General features: G+C 43.0%; 1 protein-coding gene across 2 annotated transcripts in view; it reads right to left on the bottom strand.

The window, feature by feature from the left end:
- The window catches only part of NECAB1 (N-terminal EF-hand calcium binding protein 1), a 39,862-nt gene that overhangs the window by 8,106 nt on the left and 11,895 nt on the right, over window positions 1-19,861 (bottom strand). Inside the window, exons 4-7 of one of the 2 annotated variants that reach the window (XM_082233674.1) lie at window positions 11,432-11,457; window positions 10,273-10,370; window positions 2,415-2,547; window positions 502-615 (exon numbers count right to left, since the gene is read on the bottom strand). In XM_082233674.1, the coding sequence (XP_082089800.1) occupies window positions 502-615; window positions 2,415-2,547; window positions 10,273-10,370; window positions 11,432-11,457 (371 nt within the window). Of the gene's footprint in view, window positions 1-501; window positions 616-2,410; window positions 2,548-10,272; window positions 10,371-11,431; window positions 11,458-19,861 lie in introns of both variants that reach the window. The other variant, XM_082233673.1, reaches the window with a different exon arrangement.

The raw sequence follows: 19,861 nt of genomic DNA, 5'->3' as shown, positions 1-19,861 counted from the left end.
GATACTGCTTTGATTTTACCTGTTCCCCATATTCCAATTTCATGTTTTCTCTGATGTTGGATAGCTTCTGGCTTTTCTGTTTTCACTGTATTTTTACAGACAGTTTGTCCAACTGGCAAATAAATGTTTAGGGTGATATATGCAAACTACTGCACATGTCCACTATATGACAGGAGTTCACACCCAGACTTGTCAGGGCCAATTGAAGTGACAACTTAGGGCCATTTTGTAAATGTATCCCTTAAAGCACCCAAATCACTCATACATGCATCATCCAAATGTCTTGTATCAGCACTTGGACTTGGCAGGGCGCCTTCTTTTTTGCATTATCCCTCCCAACTGTACACTTGGTGGAATATAAGAATTAGCAGAATTACCTTTAAATTTTCATATTAATTTAAATGAAACTTGCTATTTTACTTTATATGACTTGTTCTTGGTGGTTACAACTTGTAAAGCACAGAAAAGCAAAAATGCGATACTTCTCTTAAATAACGTTACCTTGGTTAAAAAGAGGGCTGACTGGAGAAAAACTGCTGTTCCTTTGGAGTCTTCGACTTGAACGTCTTCCCAGCTGCTTAACTGCAAGCACCTCTGGCTTTGCTGGCCTTTGTCTTACAAATAAATATATTTATGTATGCATAAATCAATTGGATCAATGAAACTGTCTCTTTATTCTGAGCATGTTTCCAGTCCTCTCCACACATACAAACACCACATACTAGGAGCTGCCGAGTCACAGAATGTAAACATTCTGACTGCAGAGGGTCTCACAAATTTGGCATTCACCACAGAGCCTAGAACATAACCTTGAGCGAAATCTAGGGAAAGGAAGATTTGGGGTGGCTGCCGATCCAGGAAAGCAGCACGGCTTTGGGGAGTGGATGGAGCCAATTCCCTTGTGGTTTCTGCAGTCCTAGGGCAAATGACAGCAAGAGCAGACTATACTTTCCACAAAATGGTGGAACAAGAGCCACCAACACCTCTTCAAGCAAGAACAGCAGTGAGGGAAGCTCAGCCTAACTATCCATAACTGTTTAGCACTTTGTTCAGGTCCTGGAGGACTCAATTTTCCCACCCAACTCCCTTTATGTGTTCTGTCTTTAGTTTGCAAGTCTGACAGCAGGGCCTGTTTTTCTCTCTCTTACTGATGTGAGCTGCTTGGGGAGGCAACAGCTATCTGAAAAGCAGGCTAAAAGCATGGCAAACAGTTAAGGAAATGTCCAGGGAAACCATGCTCCCCCACCCCCAAGATGCTAAAGCAACTCCATCTCCAGAGTTGGGGTAGGTAGTTCTCACCCATTGGCTGCAATGGGAGGAAAAATTATAGGAGAATAATGTGGCTACCTTCCTTCCCTGGCTGCTGTGAGCTTGCAAGGCTCTGGATGTGGCAGTTGACCCACTGGAATTGCAAACACATACCTTCCCCAGTAGGTAAGATTGCTCTTGAAAAAACATTGCTTGGGTGGAATTCAACTCAGTTTTACTGAGAGTCGACCCAGTGAAATGAAGAAACATGATAAGGTTAGGTCCATCAATGTCAACTGAGTCTACTCTTGAGTAAAACCTAGCTGAATACCACCCCATGGGATCACCATTCACTGGAAGGAAATGTATTGAGACTGACAGGGCTGTGGGAAACCCGTAAGCAAGCTTAGAGTGCAAGGGCACTCTCCCCTCCTGTGGTTTCCAGCAACTGGTATTCAGAAACATTACTGCGTCTGACTGTGGAGACAGAGCCATAGCCATCATGGCTTACTAACATTTGATAGTCCTCTCCTCCATGAATTTGTCTAAATTTGCCTATTATGTTTTTCCGTCCACAAAACATTTCTCTAGTGCTTTGCAGCCTCCCTGGCTGCCTGTACTTCCTGATCTGAAAAAGCCTCATGGAAGAAATTACCTCATGACATCTTCCCCAGGATTATGAATGATATAAGGCAGGCTTCCTCAACCTCGGCCCTCCAGATGTTTTGAGGCTACAATTCCCATCATCCCTGACCACTGGTCCTGCTAGCTAGGGATCATGGGAGTTGTAGGCCAAAAACACCTGGGGGCCGAGGTTGAGGAAGCCTGATGTAAGGGCACCCAGGAAGGCTGCCAAGTGCTGACTGCTACTGAGATGATTTGTAGAATAAGGGAGGGGAGGGAAACGTTCATTCACAAACACGCCTTGACCACTTGAAAAGTAAGTTAAGCACAGCTTTGGTAATTTTGCAACAAAAATTGCTTTCTCATTCCTAGATGGAAACTAGCTGGGGGGGGGGGGACAAGGGATATATTTTCAGCACAGGACTTGTTTCTACAATCGCAAGGTAATAGGAGCACATAGCATTACTCAGTTGCAACCTCCCCCTGGAATAATTCCTGATGCATTTCCACAGAGGTGGGGGAGCGGTTGAAATCTTACTTATCTTGACGGGTTTGTTCCTCTGTGGTTTCCATGGCGCACTCCAGGGAATTGTGGAGCGACTGTAGCTGATTCACAGTTTCTTTCAGCAAAAAGCGAGTCACAAACTGTTCCAACTTGGAAGCCTCCTGATAATTCTACAGAAGGGAAATAGACACTAGCAGAAAGGGAAAGTGTAATATTTCCCACTTTTGCAGCTTTCCTCCTAAACATCAGCTGCACACAGTCTGTATTCCGTGGTCTCATAAGAAGACAGCATGTGCTCATAATGTGATTCTAAAGCCATTTCTATAGTATTTCTTTCCAAAAAAAAGGGGGGGGGGAGCACAGGGCAGTAATTCCTACACTGCTGAGACAGAAGTTCTATTGCGGATCAAGGAATACCTGAGTTAAATTGTTAGCAGGTCCTGTGAGCCCAAACTATCCCCACCTACACAGGAGGCTTTCTTCTGCATCTCTACAGTTCCCTACTCAATCTCTTTCCGGTTCAGCTGGATTATTCTGCCCTGTCTATGCTAGGAGTATTTGGAGCAAAAACGATGACAACATGCAGGAGAAAGGTCTGCTGTCATAGGAGGCTGCCTGTTGCCTCTCTGCATGATTCATCATGAGAGGTGGTAACTCTAATTACAGATAACTTTTAATCTATGGGCAAAACTAGGTGATGCATTAAATGTGTGATAACATCTAAGCTGTCCAGTTTCCTTTTCTTTCTGGCAACCAGGGAGTTGGCCTTCCAGCCTCCAGTTAACCCTCCCCTCCCCAAGTAATCCTGACCAAAATTAGCCCCCCAAAATTATTATTTGCCCTTGGATGGAAACTGCTATTTCTGCCAACTGCTTGGCAGGATTTCCTTCTGGGATGAATAGCCATTTTACAATGTGTGTGATTTTCTCAGGACCAAGCATGGTTAAATCTCACATGATTCTCACTCTCCCCCTTCTCCATCATTTCCCCCTGTTATTTTGGAGGGAATGCTTGAGACATTAAATACACTTCTAACATAATGCATAGTTCGGCACTCAAAACACACTCCAGCAATTAACCTACAGGCGTCAGAAGTCATAGCTGGGAGTGGTGAGGGAGGCAATATTGTTTACTATAATTATTTTTATAGCAAGAGTAACAAAAAAACAAAAAAGAAAGGAAAACAAAAAAGAGAAAAAGAAACAAACTCACATTAATAATACAATGATTGCCAGTGCACCTATTTCATTTTAAACATACAAGTTGATACATGCCATCCAAATGTCCTGATAATCAAACGAAATTGGTGTTTATGAGAAATATGTTCAAAGTGTAGCAAGGCCAGAAGGGGCCTTGGACCATTGCATAATAGATGTTTATATCCTCCCAGGCTTGAAGTATAAGCTTCCTGGGCATGCAAAAATATGAAAGTATAAATCTCAGGGCATGCAAAATCCACTTTTGTCCTGCCATTAATTCACATACCACAGGTATGAGATAATTTAGAAGTACATGGACAACTGTAAATGCCAAGGATTTCACTAAAGGAAATAGTGTCTCAAGGCATGGTCTGAAGGAACAAGATGCATCAGCACAGCTGTAGTTGTGGGTTAAAGATTTAAACACAAAGGGAAGCATTTAAACTATAGAATACACTGCCATTAGAATACAGAATTCATCTGTTGTGCAGGAGCTCCCAATGAACTCTAATTGTGCAACCTGAATTGCCCTGCATGTGACTGAATCCTACCTGAAAATAGCAACCGTCTGGAAGCATCCTAAGACAGAAACACATGCTGTTCCCGCTAGGACATCAAACGGTTATTGAAAGCCCAGCTGTGAAGCCGTCCCATGTACCACCCATGCTAATTATGCACCTGAAGACATTAAAGTTGCCAGCGACATTAATCAAGCCTGCAATATCACAATTCATAATAGCTGCTACTTCTAAAGCTAAAGGGTGCGGGGAAGCCTGGCAGGACAGATTGTCTGGGACTCCCTTTGGCGCCGCTCTGAAGCTGGCACCAGCTCCGCGTGAAAAACATTTGCGGTGGCCTCTCAAAAGTGACAGAACGCGTTTGTACCAGCAAGGCGAATTTCCGCCTCCCCCTAAATCATTCGACATGGCTCCTCTAATTGGATTAAAGCTGCCATAGTATCCAGCAGGGCTAATTCCATCGCTGGAAGCTTTGATTCTTTGTGACACCACACCAGGACCATCCACAGTAATGTTGCCGTAATGGGAATTGAAATTCATATTCTCTGGCAGATACTCAAAATGGCTGCCTTTGAAGAGCAGTATCCTTTGTTGACAAATGGACAAAATATTGGCAAAGGGGTTCTCGGAAGATCTGCCTCGCCTGCGAGCGGTTTGGTGACATAAAAGAGGCTTCAGTGACGCATGATCAAAGGATGTTCAAATCTATAAAACATTACAGGTGTCTAACCTGCAACAAGAATTCTGATGAGTAGTTTGGGGATATGCTAGATTAGCTTTCACTAGCTTGGGATACCCTCCCGATGTATTACAATAATAATAATAATAATAATAATAATAATAATAATAATAATACATTTATTGTCAATTAATTTTATAATGAATGATTTTAGAGTGTTGTTTATGCTATTCTTTTATACTGTTTATTGTTGTTAGCCGCCCTGAGCCCGGCTTCGGCTGGGGAGGGCGGGATATAAATAAAATTTATTATTATTATTATTATTATTATTATTATTATTATTATTATTATTTACAACCTGTGTACAATGAAATGTATTTCCCCACTACTGCTTGGGAATGATGTGAGTTGTAACCCAAAATATTTGAAGGGCACCAGTTTGGCAAAGGCTGTGCTAACTAACTGCAGGGGGGTGAATTATTTAGGTCTCGGTGTCACCGTACCCCTCGAAGGGCAGGTAAAGAGGCAAAAAGGGTTTGCAGGCACCCCCGACCAGGTGATTGGCAGCACCTGCAAATCTATGGATACAGCACTTCGCAAAAACCGTCAATCAGTTGTTGGTTGGAGTTCTCATAGTGGCACACAAGGAATGCTGAGGCTTCCACCATACTCTGCGTGTATATTTGTAAATAAAGGAAATATTATGAAATCAGCAGAGGGATTGAGAACCGAGGAGCAAATGATTACAGGACTTCTTTTTTCTACGACTGTCTAGTCAAGATGCATATAATTGCATTATTCCTTCAGAGAGGCTCGTTTACCTACTCATAAGCACAAGAGGTGGTAGAAGACATGATTTGATTTTTATTGATGGGGTGCGTAAGAATAATTCTTATATTGAAAGAAAGCCTGTGCAATTGCCTATATCGATTCATGTGGGTGAGATAATCATTCTGAGAGTTCTGACTACTCACACAAGCTTTCCTCTTGCTATGCTTTGCGTTGATGGATATTTGTTTTTTCTTTTTGGTGTGTTAAAGTAAACAACAATAATAAAAAAGCTTTCCTCTTGCTAGTTGCAAGATTAAAGCACCAACTTCTCTTGGCTTCTCTTATGTCTAGTGTCATAAAATGCAGGCAAGAAATGAAAGTGAACCCCAGGAGTTCTTGTCTCTTGTTTGGGGGGAAATAACATCGCAAGAAGAAATGTTCACAGCTCTAGATTGCATTCCTGACAGCTCCAGTCCTTTGCTCCTGCTGCCCTACTTAGTCTCGTTCCTCTGACCTTAAGGGTCCATCGTGCTTTTAATTAAATAGAAGCACAGTGCAACTCTATAGCCTGCACAGTTTCAAACTGCTGCAATAAAATTAATATATTTTAATTTTCTAAATGTTTTTTGGGAAAGCAGACATAATATTCTTCCCTGTCTGTGTGTGCAGCGGGTGGATTCTAATGGGAAACTACCTAATTTGCACATCTCAAACCAATACAGGAACGGAAACACAGCTATCATTTGAAATTCACAGTTTTCCAAATTTTGTGATGCAGTTGCCCAGCCAATGTGACAAAAACATATATTAGGGGAATGGTGTACACAAAAATGAAGATATGCATGAAAAAATGACATACAGAAAAGCATTGAATTAGGAGAGATTGCTTGCAAAAATGTGTATTTTTTTCCAAAACTACATACAAAAGTGTGCTTATTAGGGAAAAAATGCACTAAAATGCTGGCAGATTTTAATGTGGATTTAAAAAGGGGGGGCGTGGGTTCACAAATTGCCATGGAGAAGCAGAGAAATGAATTTTACCACTAGGGGGAAATGACAAAGCAAAAAATGTAACAGATTTGTCTGTCCCCAGTCGTTCTTGGCATACAGATGCCCAGTGGTTCAACCCTGGCTTCTCCATTTTGTTTTCTTTAAAAATGAATCTCAAGGTTTCGAGAGACTTTCATCCGAGGAGCCAGCGGCAGTATCAGGTGCAGTAGGCAGTATGGAGACATATAGGCAATGGTCTCATTCAGTTTCCTTTTTGCCACAACAAACAAACAAATAACATTATTCCATTTTTCAGGTAAGCCACACAAAATAGTTTACAGGAAAACCATTACATCACCAGTAAATAATGATGTCTTCCCTACTCACTAAAGCCTCCTCCAAACAGACCTACCGGTTCCCATCTGATTTCCTTAGTTTACAACCAAATACTGAAAATGGCTGCCAAGAAAAACTTGCTCCCAATTATAGTTATGGGAAAGTGGGGGGGTCCTTTTCCACTAAGTCACAGGTGTCAGGTGTGATTCCTGGCTGCTGCCTGCTCTTTCCATACTGCAAAAGGGGCTGGAGTGGTGACGAGAGGATGGAAACAGTTCTCAGCCTACCTCAGCTGTTCTGATGCTGTTGCTGGTTCTCAAAACAGTAAAATGTTTGATGTGAATAGCTGCCCGCAAAACAAGGAACAGCACTACATTCCAATAATAGCAAAAGGTTAAGAAATAGGAGTAGCTTCCTTCATTCTGCTTGCTCAGCATTCTGGCATCTCTTTATTTATTTTTTAGGGCTGCTGTATTTCAAAAAGTAAAAACCAAATTGTTGAGCTTTAATGTAAAAGATTTGGATTATCATAAAAGATGCAGGAGGAAATGATTAACAATAGGAGCCACCAAAGGGAGGAGAGAAGTCCAGGAGATTCTTTGGAATCTTGTTTTTATGTTGTATGTTGGATATGTAATTGTGAAACTTTAATCTGAAAACCAAATAAATAAAATAAATAAAACAATAAATAATGAAATTGTTAAGCTTGTTTTTCAAAAACGCCAAAAAAAAACCCCCACAATTTTTTCAGTTGACTTGCCTAAGACAAAGCGCCACATTTCAGAAATTCTCCCCGCACATCAATTCCGCCTTTGAAATCCCAGGAGAATCCGGACATAGGGCAGCCCTATATTTTTAGGACCCACCTAATTTCTGTGTTTGTGTTTTTAACAGTGTTGAGCATTGTGTTTTAATTGTTTGGCACCTGCCCTGGGATCTTACAGCAAAGGAAGGGTAAATAATGATGATGATGATGATGATGATGATGATGATGATGATGATAAATATAAATACTTTCAGTTTGGGTAAGTTAGACAGAAAGATAGCTAAAAACAGTTCTTCCGATTCCCACTTTGATCAGGCAAATAGTAACCTGACAGATGCAAGGAAAACCTTCCCCAAACCAATTGTTAATCTGGTCACAGTCCTATTTTGCAGCAGAAGTGACTCATAGCAGCTCATCTCCAGGAGCGAAGTAATGGGATTTATATGCCACATTTCTTCCCATTTCTTCCTCTCCCCAGACACTCCACTATAAATACACAGGGCTTTCACTCCCTGCCTTTTGCCTGTTCTGCCTCAGTGACACAACAACAAGGCATCAGCCAAACATGTTTTTGTAAGGGTATCTTTTGTATTCAAGTCCCATCCTTCAAAAATAAAAGGGGGGTGAGGTGGGACAAAGTAGACTTAAAGGCATTTTTAATCCATGCATTACTATTTCTTGTTCTTTCTCCTAGTGACATAACATGAACAACTAGGATCCCTGCTCGATTAAGAAACTGGATCTTCTAAGGTTCTTAATTGATCAGGGAGCAGATAGCAGGATTTCCTTTGCAGACATTTAAGCCCAGGTATTGCAACACACTCAGTGATGTTATAACTGAGTAATAAAATCAATAAGGGATATAAAAGGATATACATTGTTTTATTACTATGGGGGGGGCAGAGCTCTTTGAACAAGGCAATGGCAGTTTTATTCCCTACTTGACTTCAGGGTTTTGCTGTTTTCAACCAATACTGAGCTGGTGTTCGCTGACCACATTGTTTGTCCATTTGTTCTCTCTCTCTCAAACCCCCTCACCCCTCACGTACTTGGTTACCCTGGATACTAAAGATGAATGATTTATCCAGGGACCCAGTTCAGAAATTCTCCTCAAGTAAAAAACACCAACTGACCAAGGCCTCTATGGCTTTGGTGAGTCTTGTTTTCCGAAGGAAGAGATCTAAAATTCTTTGTTGATCTGCCTCTAAGTTGCACTGCTGAAGTCTTCTGCTGCACAATGAGATTTACATTTGTTTCCAGGGCACCCTTGGGAAACAGCGAGCCAGTCGCCCGGAAAAGTGTGCCCCATGTTTGATCTTGCAAGATGCTAGGTGTAGGTGTGTTGCATCGCTAAAGACCTTGGGGGCAATTGGGTCCTGCTTCTCAACAATCAAATTGCTTGACCTAGGCAGTCAGTAACAGGAACATAGGGAATTGATTGATACAGAGTCAGACCAGTGGTCTATCTGGTTCCAGAGTGTCTGGTGCACAGACTGGCAGTAGGTCTCAGACAGGGGTCTTTCCCAGCCCCATTCTGGGAATGTCATGGATTGAAGGTAGGCACTTTTGCGGGTGGCGCTGTGGTCTAAACCACTGAGCCTCTTGGGCTTGCCAATCAGAAGGTTGGCGGTTTGAATCCCCGCAACGGGGTGAGCTCCCGTTGCTCTGTCCCAGCTCCTGCCAACCTAGCAGTTTGAAAGCATGCCAGTGCAAGTAGATAAATAGTTATCACTGCGGTGGGAAAGTAAACAGTGTTTCCACACACTCTGGTTTCCGTCATGGTGTTCCGTTGCACCAGAAGCGGTTTAGTCATGCTGGCCACATGACCAGGAAAGTTGTCTGTGGACAAACGCCGGCTCCCTCAGCCTGAAAGCAAGAGGATTGCCACACTCCATAGTCGCCTTTGACTGGACTTAACCGTCCAGGGGTCATTTACCTTTACCTTTTTTACCTTACTTTTGCATGCAGTGCATGTGCTTTACCACTGAAAAACAGAAATGGGTGTTCTGGCAGATCTTTCTAGGAGATAAATGTTATGCAGGCATGAAGAGTATTGAAATTGAAAGTGTGTGTGTCCACTCCAATAGACTCATCCCTTTACTAGGGACTGAGCCTTTAGGGTGGCCTGTGGAACTCCCTACCAATAGGAATCACCCTTGCCTTCTTCTTTTTTGAAGTCTTCTGAGAATTGTGTTGTTTAGACAGGCCCAGGCAATATGATTTTGTTCTTTTTAACCAACCAGTAATTACTGATGTTTTAAACTGATATTATTATAATCTTGCATGTTGTACACCACCATATTATAATACAGTGGTTCCTTGGTTCTTGAACATAATCCATTCCGAAAGTCTGTTCGACTCCCAAAATGTTTAAAAACCAAGGCACAGCTTCCGATTGGCTGCAGGAGCATCCTGCACTCAAGCAGAAGCCACGTCGGACGTTCAGCTTCCGAAAAACATTTGGACACCGGAACACTTACTTCTGATTTGTTTGTCAACTAAGCCTTTCGAGAACCAAGGTTCCACTGTATTATGAAAGTGTGGGGGTGATAGATAGATAGATAGACAGACAGACAGACAGACAGACAGACAGACACTGTGTGTCGCAGAAGAACAGGAATAAAACTTCCTCCTACTTTCTTTGTGGAGTCCATTGCCTTCAGTATGGATAGATTGAGGTCTTCCAAAGCAGACAGCACATTTTCATACTCTCCCAAGTGTTGGGAAAAATATTCTAAAAGAAACAGAAATTCACAGCTCAAGCAAAGGAAAAAAGATCGAGGAATTATTCTAATTTTTTAATATATTTTTTAAAATAGGAATCAAATACATATATAGAGAGAACAAGAAGAATAAGGATCTAAACTCCGGTAGAAGGCTCCTTTCCCATTAGAATGGGGGGTTAGTTTGCTAACAGCCTGAATGCTTTATGACACATGGTACAGCTTCTGGCTATGCTGTGCTGTATTTTAACTTCTATGTACTCAATCGGAAAGGTACAATAGATTGTTGAAGCAAAGGGGACATGAAAAGGAAAGCAGCACAAAGAATGGGCAAAAATGTCAAGAAAGAACATGAACCTCCTCAAGTAAGAACGTCAGATTCTAACACCAGCCCTAGCAAGTGGCTATTGAGATGGTACTATGGAGCCCTCTTTGTGTAGATACATTACATACACACGTAATTCAGAAACTGTGACAAAAGGAAATAATCACGGGGTGAACATCATTCTAGGGCTTCTTGTAAGGTGTCTGAAATACCTCACACAATATTACATGACCCTCGCCTTTTTATCAACTCTCAAAGCAAGATGTAAGGAGACTCACAAAGCATAGGAAATCACAGACAGCTTCCCTAGGGAGTCTCCCCCTCAAAGATTTTTTTTTTGGGGGGGGGAATCTTGGCAGAGAATCTACACATTAAACAATCCAGTGTTGGGGGAGTGGGGAGATTGGAGAAAAGGGGCAGAATCACTTAAAGGCAGCATTTGCCTTATTCCCCCCCCCACCCAAAGCAAAAGAGGGATACATTTTAAGTTAATATCCTAGAGAGGGGGAGAAGAAATTTAGAATAAAAGACATACAAGAGGCGCATGTAATTCTGCACATTTATCTAGTCTCATTAGTGGTAATGGTTTATTGATTACCTTCCCTAGGAGTTCTGCACAGCTGCATTTTACATAATTAGCTGGTGTGATTAAAAAGGAGCCACTTTGGCTACAGAGCTCTTTTGTTTAGCTCCACCTGTCCATGACACATCCAGAACGGAAGGGTTTGGGAGTAAAAATTAACTTACCGAAAAGCTCTTCTGTGTCAAGGTTGCTGTAAAAAGAAGAAGATCATAAAACGAGTGTTGTAATTGCTATTGTGTGCATCCTGTTGCTGTTTAAATGTCAAGCCCAACCACCCTGAAGGCTACATTTATTTATTTATTTATTTAAACATTTTATACCATTTCATATAGTAAAAAACTTCTAAGTAGTTTACTTGAAACAATTTTTTAAAAAACCAATCAAAACCTTTCCATAAATTACCTAAAAATCTGATTGAAAGAGAACAGGATATTGCAAACAAAACTGTGCCAATAAAATAAAATAAAAAAATTACAAATCAATAAGAGCTTGGTCATTACTGTAGTCCCTTGAATAATCTATGGGAAGGCATTCCAGAGGGCGAGGTCTCCTTCCATGTTGTCTCTTTGGGATATCTTAAAAATTGGCTTGGTCCGAAATGGGGAAGGTGGCCCCAAGTTCTACAGGCCTTAAATGTTAACCACAAAACCCTGAACTTGGCTTGGTAACTAATAGGCAGCCAATGCAGATCTTTCAACATTGGCATAATAGGTGTAAAGTGGTGTCCCACTTTGCATCCTAAGCAGCTACCACTTCCAAACCAGGCACAAGGGTAGCTCCACAAACAGTGCATTACAGTAGTCCAATTGGGAGACTACCACTGTATGGACCACTATGGCAAGGCTAATGGAAAGCTCACCATTTCTGAGATGTCCCACGCAATAGCAAGGTCATCCAGAAGTTATTTAACACTCTGCACTTCACTGGCACGTTTGAGTATGTTGTATTTCATAATCTGTAACCCGCCTTTTTGCCTGGAAAAGTTCAGTGAGCCAGTGCACACATCAGAGCATCAAGTATAAATATCATGATTAGTTTTTAAGTGGAGGGTGGGAATTTTTCCTGAGCCAGTACTTAATTCCTGCCATTTGGAGGTGGAAAGATTCCATTCTGCATGGAAGTTGCGTTGTCCGACCCGTAAGTTTGTTCTCTCCAATTGAGTGCTTGTATTGAGATGTAGCTCAGTTGTTCTCCGTGCCTTCATAACAAATGCACAAAATGAAATTCACTACAGAATGGAGCAGTTGTGAATAACAAATCACGATGACAATGATTGTCATCGTTTCCCTCAACAGATCCATCCACAAACCTGGAACACAATTTGCTTCCTTGCGTAAGAGAATTATTCAAGTCGGAGAATGGCTGTGCAGCTGGGGACACAAGCACCAGATCAGTTTATTCAACTCTCTGAATGGTGCTCTTAAGAGCCATCAGCAACTCACAAGATGCTGTTGTGAGGAACATAAAGGGGAAACTCTTGAACAGGGATTATAGCATTGTGGGGTATTGTAAACTTGTAGATTGAGCACCATTTTGTTGGGCCCTGTTGGGATAAGGCTTGGCAGGCCCTGGAGGAAGAAGAGGAAGAAATGGGGACTAAATGGTGGGAACCTGGGTAGGAGGAGAAGAAGGCATCTCTCCTTTTTCTGTCCCAACTCCAATCACTTTAGAAAGGGGAGCAGGGATGCTGTCTCTCTGACCTTCCTGCAGAGAGGAGAATTTCACTGGAAGCAGAGGAAGGCCAAAGAGGAAGCAGCAGTGACTAAACATGAGGGCATTGTCACCAAGAAGCAGGGGCCGCCTTCACAGATAAGAGCAGGCCCCCCTGCCCCAACACAGAATGCACTTGCTATCTCAGCATTCCTGCAAAGTGAGAGAGTGAGCATGCCAAGCCTCATCTTTAGATCTTGGCGGGAGGAGCGGGGAAACTTGTTGGGACACCCTTGTCATTTCCAGCTAGTTCTAAACCTCTTCCCCTGCTCCCCCCTGCTGGCAAGCCTGTACCGATACTGGCTGAATAAAGATTTCTTTCTTACTTCCAAGTAAGTGTATTTGTTTTGAGTAGGAGCTGGAAGGCTATGCAGCTTCAAGGGGACCTTGCATGGACACATTGCCACCTCCATCTCACCCCCACCCCCTTAGTTTATAAATGTAAAAATAGAGCATGTGATATATGCATACGTATTAATATGGTACCCACGAACCAATAAGAAGAAGAAGAGAAGAAGAGTTTGGATTTGATATCCCACTTTATCACTACCCGAAGGAGTCTCAAAGGAGCTAATATTCTTCCTTTCCCTTCTTCCCCCACAACAAGCACTCTGTGAGGTGAGTGGGGCTGAGAGATTTCAGAGAAGTGTGACTAGCCCAAGGTCACCCAGCAGCTGCATGTGGAGGAGCAGGGAAGCGAACCCAGTTCACCAGATTACGAGTCTACCGCTCTTAACCACCACACCACACTGGCTCTCAATAATTCTTCTACTAAGACAAATTCACTTGTCCCCACCCCCAGTTATACACCAAATATTAAACGCATTGGTGTGGCCTTGCCTGTGTCCTATTTGCATTCAACATACAGCTGTATGTGGAAAGGTACCTCCTGAAGATGCTATGCTTAATGTGAGCATGTCAACACGGCATGCAGGGTCAGCAACAGCCCTGATTTCCTCTCCATATATTTGCTATGTTTGAGTCCTGATCCCCACCACACAGATATGTGATAGCTCAAGCAAAGGGGAAGTCAATAGTTCCTGGGTTCCAAGTTGACAGGGAACCTTGGAGATGGACCAAGTTATGGGTTTCAGTACCATGGTTAGTGATCCCGCAGCTGAGGCAGAACATACAAGTTGCCTCAGCGGTGACCTGGAGCAACTGCCCTATATTTATGGCTTGAGCTAGGTGTTAATTGACTAGAGGCCTCAGCCCATTCATGCTGTTATCAGGTAAGTTAAAGTTCCGGAATGTTCTTCTGTAGCCATTTCCTTATTCTAGGTTTCAAGCTGTGGGGATATCGCCTGATCCTCAGAGTCTGCCAGCAGAAGTGTGGCAGTGAGGAATAGAGGAGTGGAGGAAACCAAGAATGACTGTCAGCTACCATATTTCAATCAGCTACCACACAATGATATTCCTGAGACTTCAGGAATGAGAGTGCAACCTTTTCTTCTTGTTTTACAAGTTTTTGGCATCTCCTCATTTTGTAGCATTGCTGAATGCTCCCGTCTTTTTCCCTGACACCATTTCCCTGAGGATCCCATTATTAAAACAATTCCTAGGCAGGCGCAGGAGCAAGAACATTTGCTTCTGTAATGAGGTTTTTCAAACTGCACTCTCGCTATCTATTAACTGTTAGAAGAACGCTTCCTCAACAGAAGTCTAAGTTCAAAACGATTTAAATGACAATTTTTCCGGTGTTTTAGAAAATACTGGCAGCCTAAAAATGTGCCCACATAAAGCACCCAAATTTATAGTTCAATCCTTCCTAACAAGCCAATGCGACGGCAGACCACCCCTGCAGGACCTCTGAAAGAAATGGCAAGTAACTTGGAGAAAGTAGGTGTGTGTGAATATGCTTGACCAAAAGGGGAATAAATTTCCAGAGACTGACAGAAATGATATTCCTGCTTTCGCAAATGTTGGACCTAGGTTACTGAGGAGGCATATGAAATGTCCCCGGGGAGGAGTGAGATTGCTTCCAGATTGTCAGTATTTTGCAGGGGAAATTCAAGCACAAATTGGAACTCTAGGTTATGCGATTAAAGCACTCTTGCAACAAATAGACTTTTCTTTTTAGTGGTTTTTTTTGCTGATAGGAAAGTGATAGGGAAACACACTGAAAAGTGTGAGATGACAATGATTAATGGGAAGCTGTGTAAACACTGCACCAGCAAATCAAGAGGAATGATAATTTGTCATAACGTCTCTGCAAACAAGTCAGAATTGGTGCTCAATAAAGATCGGATATAGTCCAGCGCAACATGAGGCTCAAACACATGACCCTGAGATTAAGATTTTCACGCTGTACTAATTGAGCTATTCCAGCATTGCTATTCTGTAGGCATGCTGGAAAAGCAGAGACATCACCTTGCCAACAAAGGTCTGTATAGTTAAAGCCATGGTTTTCCCAGTAGTGATGTATGGAAGTGAGAGCTGGACCATAAAGCAGGCTGATCGCCGAGGAATTGATGCTTTTGAATTATGGTGCTGGAGGAGACTCTTGAGAGTCCCATGGACTGCAAGAAGATCAAACCTCTCCATTCTTAAGGAAATCAGCCCTGAGTGCTCACTGGAAGGACAGATCCTGAAGCTGAGACTCCAATACTTTGGCCATCTCAAGAGAAGAGAAGACTCCCTGGAAAAGACTCTGATGTTGGGAAAGATGGAGGGCACAAGGAGAAGGGGACAACAGAGGACGAGATGGTTGGACAGTGTTCTCAGAGCTACCAGCGTGAGTTTGACCAAACTGCGGGAGGCAGTGGAAGACAGGAGGGCCTGATGTGCTCTAGTCCATGGGGTCACGAAGAGTCAGACTCGACTAAATGACTAAACAACAAGGCATGCTGGATCTGGAACCTCCCCGAACCCAAATTGATTTGATGCTGGCTTCACCCTTGTCAATCAGAACTCTTCCAGAACACATCTTAAAAACTGTCCACTTGAGCACATGCTTTGCCTGGAGGATCTATGCCGCCTCTCCTAAATTATGGACCTCATGCATCCGCCCCAGCATGCTGAAGGATGCCTTGCACTGTGGAAGATGCTGGAACTAAGAATTATGCAATTTTATCCACCTGGAAACTAGTGTCGAGACATCTGGATATGCTTTTCATAATTTGCTCTTTGGGCAGTGACAACACAATGTGAAGACTATGGGCTCATGTCACTGCTTTTAAGACGTACACATTTAACTTTTTAATGGAGATAACTATGAACTGAATGCGTTTGCTTGTAACAAATTCCAGGGAGCCGGAGCCAACTATGGATTTACTGCTGCCGTTTATAAGATGCTGCTGTCTGCAACAAAGCAGCAGAAGTAACAGCCTATCATCAGGCTGACTGGCTGGTTACGGTTAAAAAAACACAATTGAAACGTAACATTATAGAACAAGTCCTCCTTTCTTCATCTATCTTTAGAACCCTGGTATTCTCCTGCCTGTTATCCTAATGAGCACTTAAGCCAACACAACAGGAAAATAACAACGATAAGCTTTGGATTTAACATTTCTGGGGATTTAGGCAACAAGCTATTAACAAATAAATAAAAAACAGGATTCATACAGTTATTATCACATTGCCCTCAGAGTCTGGGGAAAACCTAAGATCCTCAAAGCAGAAGTGCTGCCTTGGGGGAATAAATTTGACTGTACAACTAATGTGCAAACACTGTAGTGTGAACGGTTCATCTGCAAAGATCCTAACATTACCTCTAGAACTAGCTGAAAGACTATTAAACAGACCTCGGGGAGCTCTTACAGCTTAATGCATGCCTGAGGCCACCTGGCACGTTCCGCCAGAGGCATCCAGCCTCCCCCTCTAGCAGTTTACAGGCATTCTAGGTGTGCTAAATGAACACATATTGGGGCATGTGGGCAGTGCCGGATTCATGTATAAGCTAAACAAGCTATAGCTTAGGGCGCCAGTCTCTTGGGGGCCCCAAAAAAATTTAAAGGAAAAAACCACTGGATGTACATTTCCAAAATATAAGATAAAAAACAAATAAAATAAAATCTACACACAGCAACTATGTTTTGTGTTGTGTAGGCTCCTATTTGTTATGTGCAAATGGCTTTCAACACCTATTAGGTCCATAAATTAGCATATAGCATATATTCAAGACAAAAAACAGTGAGAATTTGTTGTTGACAAAGAACAGCTGGACATATAAAGAGCCCCATTACCTTCAGTAACTTAGGGCCTCATCAAACCTAAATCTGGCCCTGCAAATGGGTATTAAATGGAATATCTGTAGATAGGTCATGTGCAAATCTAAGGTGCCGTGCACATTTACGCTTGCCCAGGGGAAACTGCTGTTTACTGCTAAAATGGAATGAAGTATGTCAGGTTTTCTGCAGCTTGTTCTGACTGAGTGGTAAACAGCGGGTTTTCCTGGGGAATGCGGTGGGGCAAACGGAAAACCACTCAGACCCATGCCTAGAAAGCACGGGACAAGCAGAAGTGTGGACAACCCCCCAAACACAAGAGAATTCGGATTACATGGAGACTGCTGTCCAGTTATGCAGCTGTAAGCACGAGTGCTGTTTGCTGACATTCTAATGAATATGTGCCGGTTGGGAGTAGGGTGGCCATTTGCAATTCATCATCAAAAGTAAAAGAGGATACATAAAATTCACATACAGTGGTACCTCGGGGGTTACATACGCTTCAGGTTACAGACTCCGCTAACCCAGAAATAGTGCTTCAGGTTAAGAACTTTGCTTCAGGATGAGAACAGAAATCGTCCTCCGGCGGTGCGGCGGCAGCAGGAGCCCCATTAGCTGAAGTGCTGCTTCAGGTTAAGAACAGTTTCAGGTTAAGAACGGACCTCCGGAACGAATTAAGTACTTAACCCGAGGTACCACTGTATTCTCTCAAATTTCAGCAGCGCCCTGCACAACACTAAAATTCAGCACTCCCCCTGCCCCTCGCACTCTGTTCTACAGCATTGTTTTGGCACCCCATGCAGTGGGGCACCCAGTGTGACCACACTGGTGACATTACCCTAAAACTGACTCTGGTGTAAGGGTGCACATTTTAAAGTAATGCCTATAATTTGGACAGAGATACAATACACCTCACCATAGTAGAGAAGCACACCCTCCAACATTTCTTAAGTAAAAATAGGGATATCTTATTCAACAATAATAATTTTACTATTTATACCCTAGCCATCTGACTGAGTTGCCCCAGCCACTCTGAGAGGCTTCCATGATATATAAAAACACAATAAACATTAAAAAGCTTCCCTACACAGGGCTGTCTTCAGATGGCTTGGGGTCACATTTTACTATTTATACACTCCAACATTCCTCTGATGAAAATAGGGACGCTGGTGGCGCTGTGGGTTAAACCACAGAGCCTTGGGCTTGCCGATCAGAAGGTCGGCAGTTCGAATCCTCACGACAGGGTGAGCTCCCGTTGTTCGGTCCCAGCTCCTGCCAACCTAGCAGTTCGAAAGCATGCAGTGCAAGTAGATAAATAGGTTCTGCTCCAGCGGGAAGATAAACGGCTGTGCGCTGCTCTGGTTTGCCAGAAGCGGCTTGGTCATGCTGGCCACCTGACCCGGAAGCTGTCTGTGGACAAACACCGGCTCCCTCGGCCTGAAAGCGAGATGAGCGCCGCAACCCCAGAGTCGTCCGTGACTGAACCTAATGGTCAGGGGTCCCTTTACCTTTACCATACCTCCCAATATTTCTCCGCTGAAAATTGGGACGTTCTGGGATCAAATCAGAAACGGGGATGCCTTCTGTAAATCTGGGACTGTCCCTGGAAAATAGGGACACTTTGAGGGTCTGGGGCAGCCTGTGAGCAGGTGACCTGTGTTTTCGTGTGTGTGCTGGGGCTGCTGTCCACCCACTAACTGGTGATGAGGAACCTCATAGCCCCTTGCTCCCCTTCTTTATCCTCAAACCAGATTTGGACCAGATAGAGCACTCCTTCAAACAGAGGGCTGTCCCCCTAGAGAATAACCTGTTGGCATGATGAGACAACAGTGACAGCTCCCTCTCTCCCATTCACTGAATGCACAGGGCTATGGTGTGGTGGTTGAAGTGTCAAAACTCCTTGCCATGTGTAGAGAGGACCCATCCTGTGAGTTTACAAACTAGTCCTATTTCTGATAGGGTAAAAACAGTCCCCCGCTGTTTCACAAAGGAATGATGGGGTGGCAAGGTTCAAGGCCACAGCTGGTGTTAATCAGAGTAATCAAGTAAAGCTTGGTAAAGGTAGCTGCAGATTTGATGCAAGGCCTCCATACACCAGCTGAGCCCAGAGCCTCTAATTGTAATTTTGAATCGTCTTAAAGCAGAATTTTGAGCCCTGTTCCAGCAAACGGCAGGGCGGAACTTGAGGGTCGAGCTTCCCAATTTGCATATTCTTCGCTTTCGCCTTTCACTGGGCTACAGATAAGATGTACCAGCAGAGCAGCTCTTTTGCTTCTGTTTAAAGCTCAGAATCGACTTCTGCAGCAGCTCTAAATATTAAGTAGGCAATTATTTCTTTTAGCTCATGATTGAACATGTTCTCCTCTGAACTGTAACACAGATATTCAAGGTGAAATAGTGCAATTGGCATGACTTTCCCAGTAACTGCATCACGACATACTGTGGTATAAATAATGCTGTGTTCTAAACTGCAACCCACTCTGGGACCTTAAGAGTGGCGGGTGGATCATAAATCAAAGGAATAATGTAAGAATGCAGTTTCTGGGGAAATCATACACCAATGCAAGGCAGAGGAGCCAAGCCAGAAGAAAAGGGAGCAAACCTGGTTGGCTTCAGAAGGAAGAAAGAAAATGATATACAGGCTTAATACAGGCTTAATACACAGGTTAATACATTAGCAGGGTTTTAAGAATACTTGTCATTTTATTATGAAGGGAC

This window comes from Podarcis vaucheri, assembly GCF_965113315.1.
Source record: "Podarcis vaucheri genome assembly, chromosome: 8".
Taxonomy (NCBI): Eukaryota; Metazoa; Chordata; class Lepidosauria; order Squamata; family Lacertidae; genus Podarcis; species Podarcis vaucheri.
Note: the sequence above shows the minus strand (reverse complement) of the source record. Positions and strands in the feature narration are given on the sequence as shown.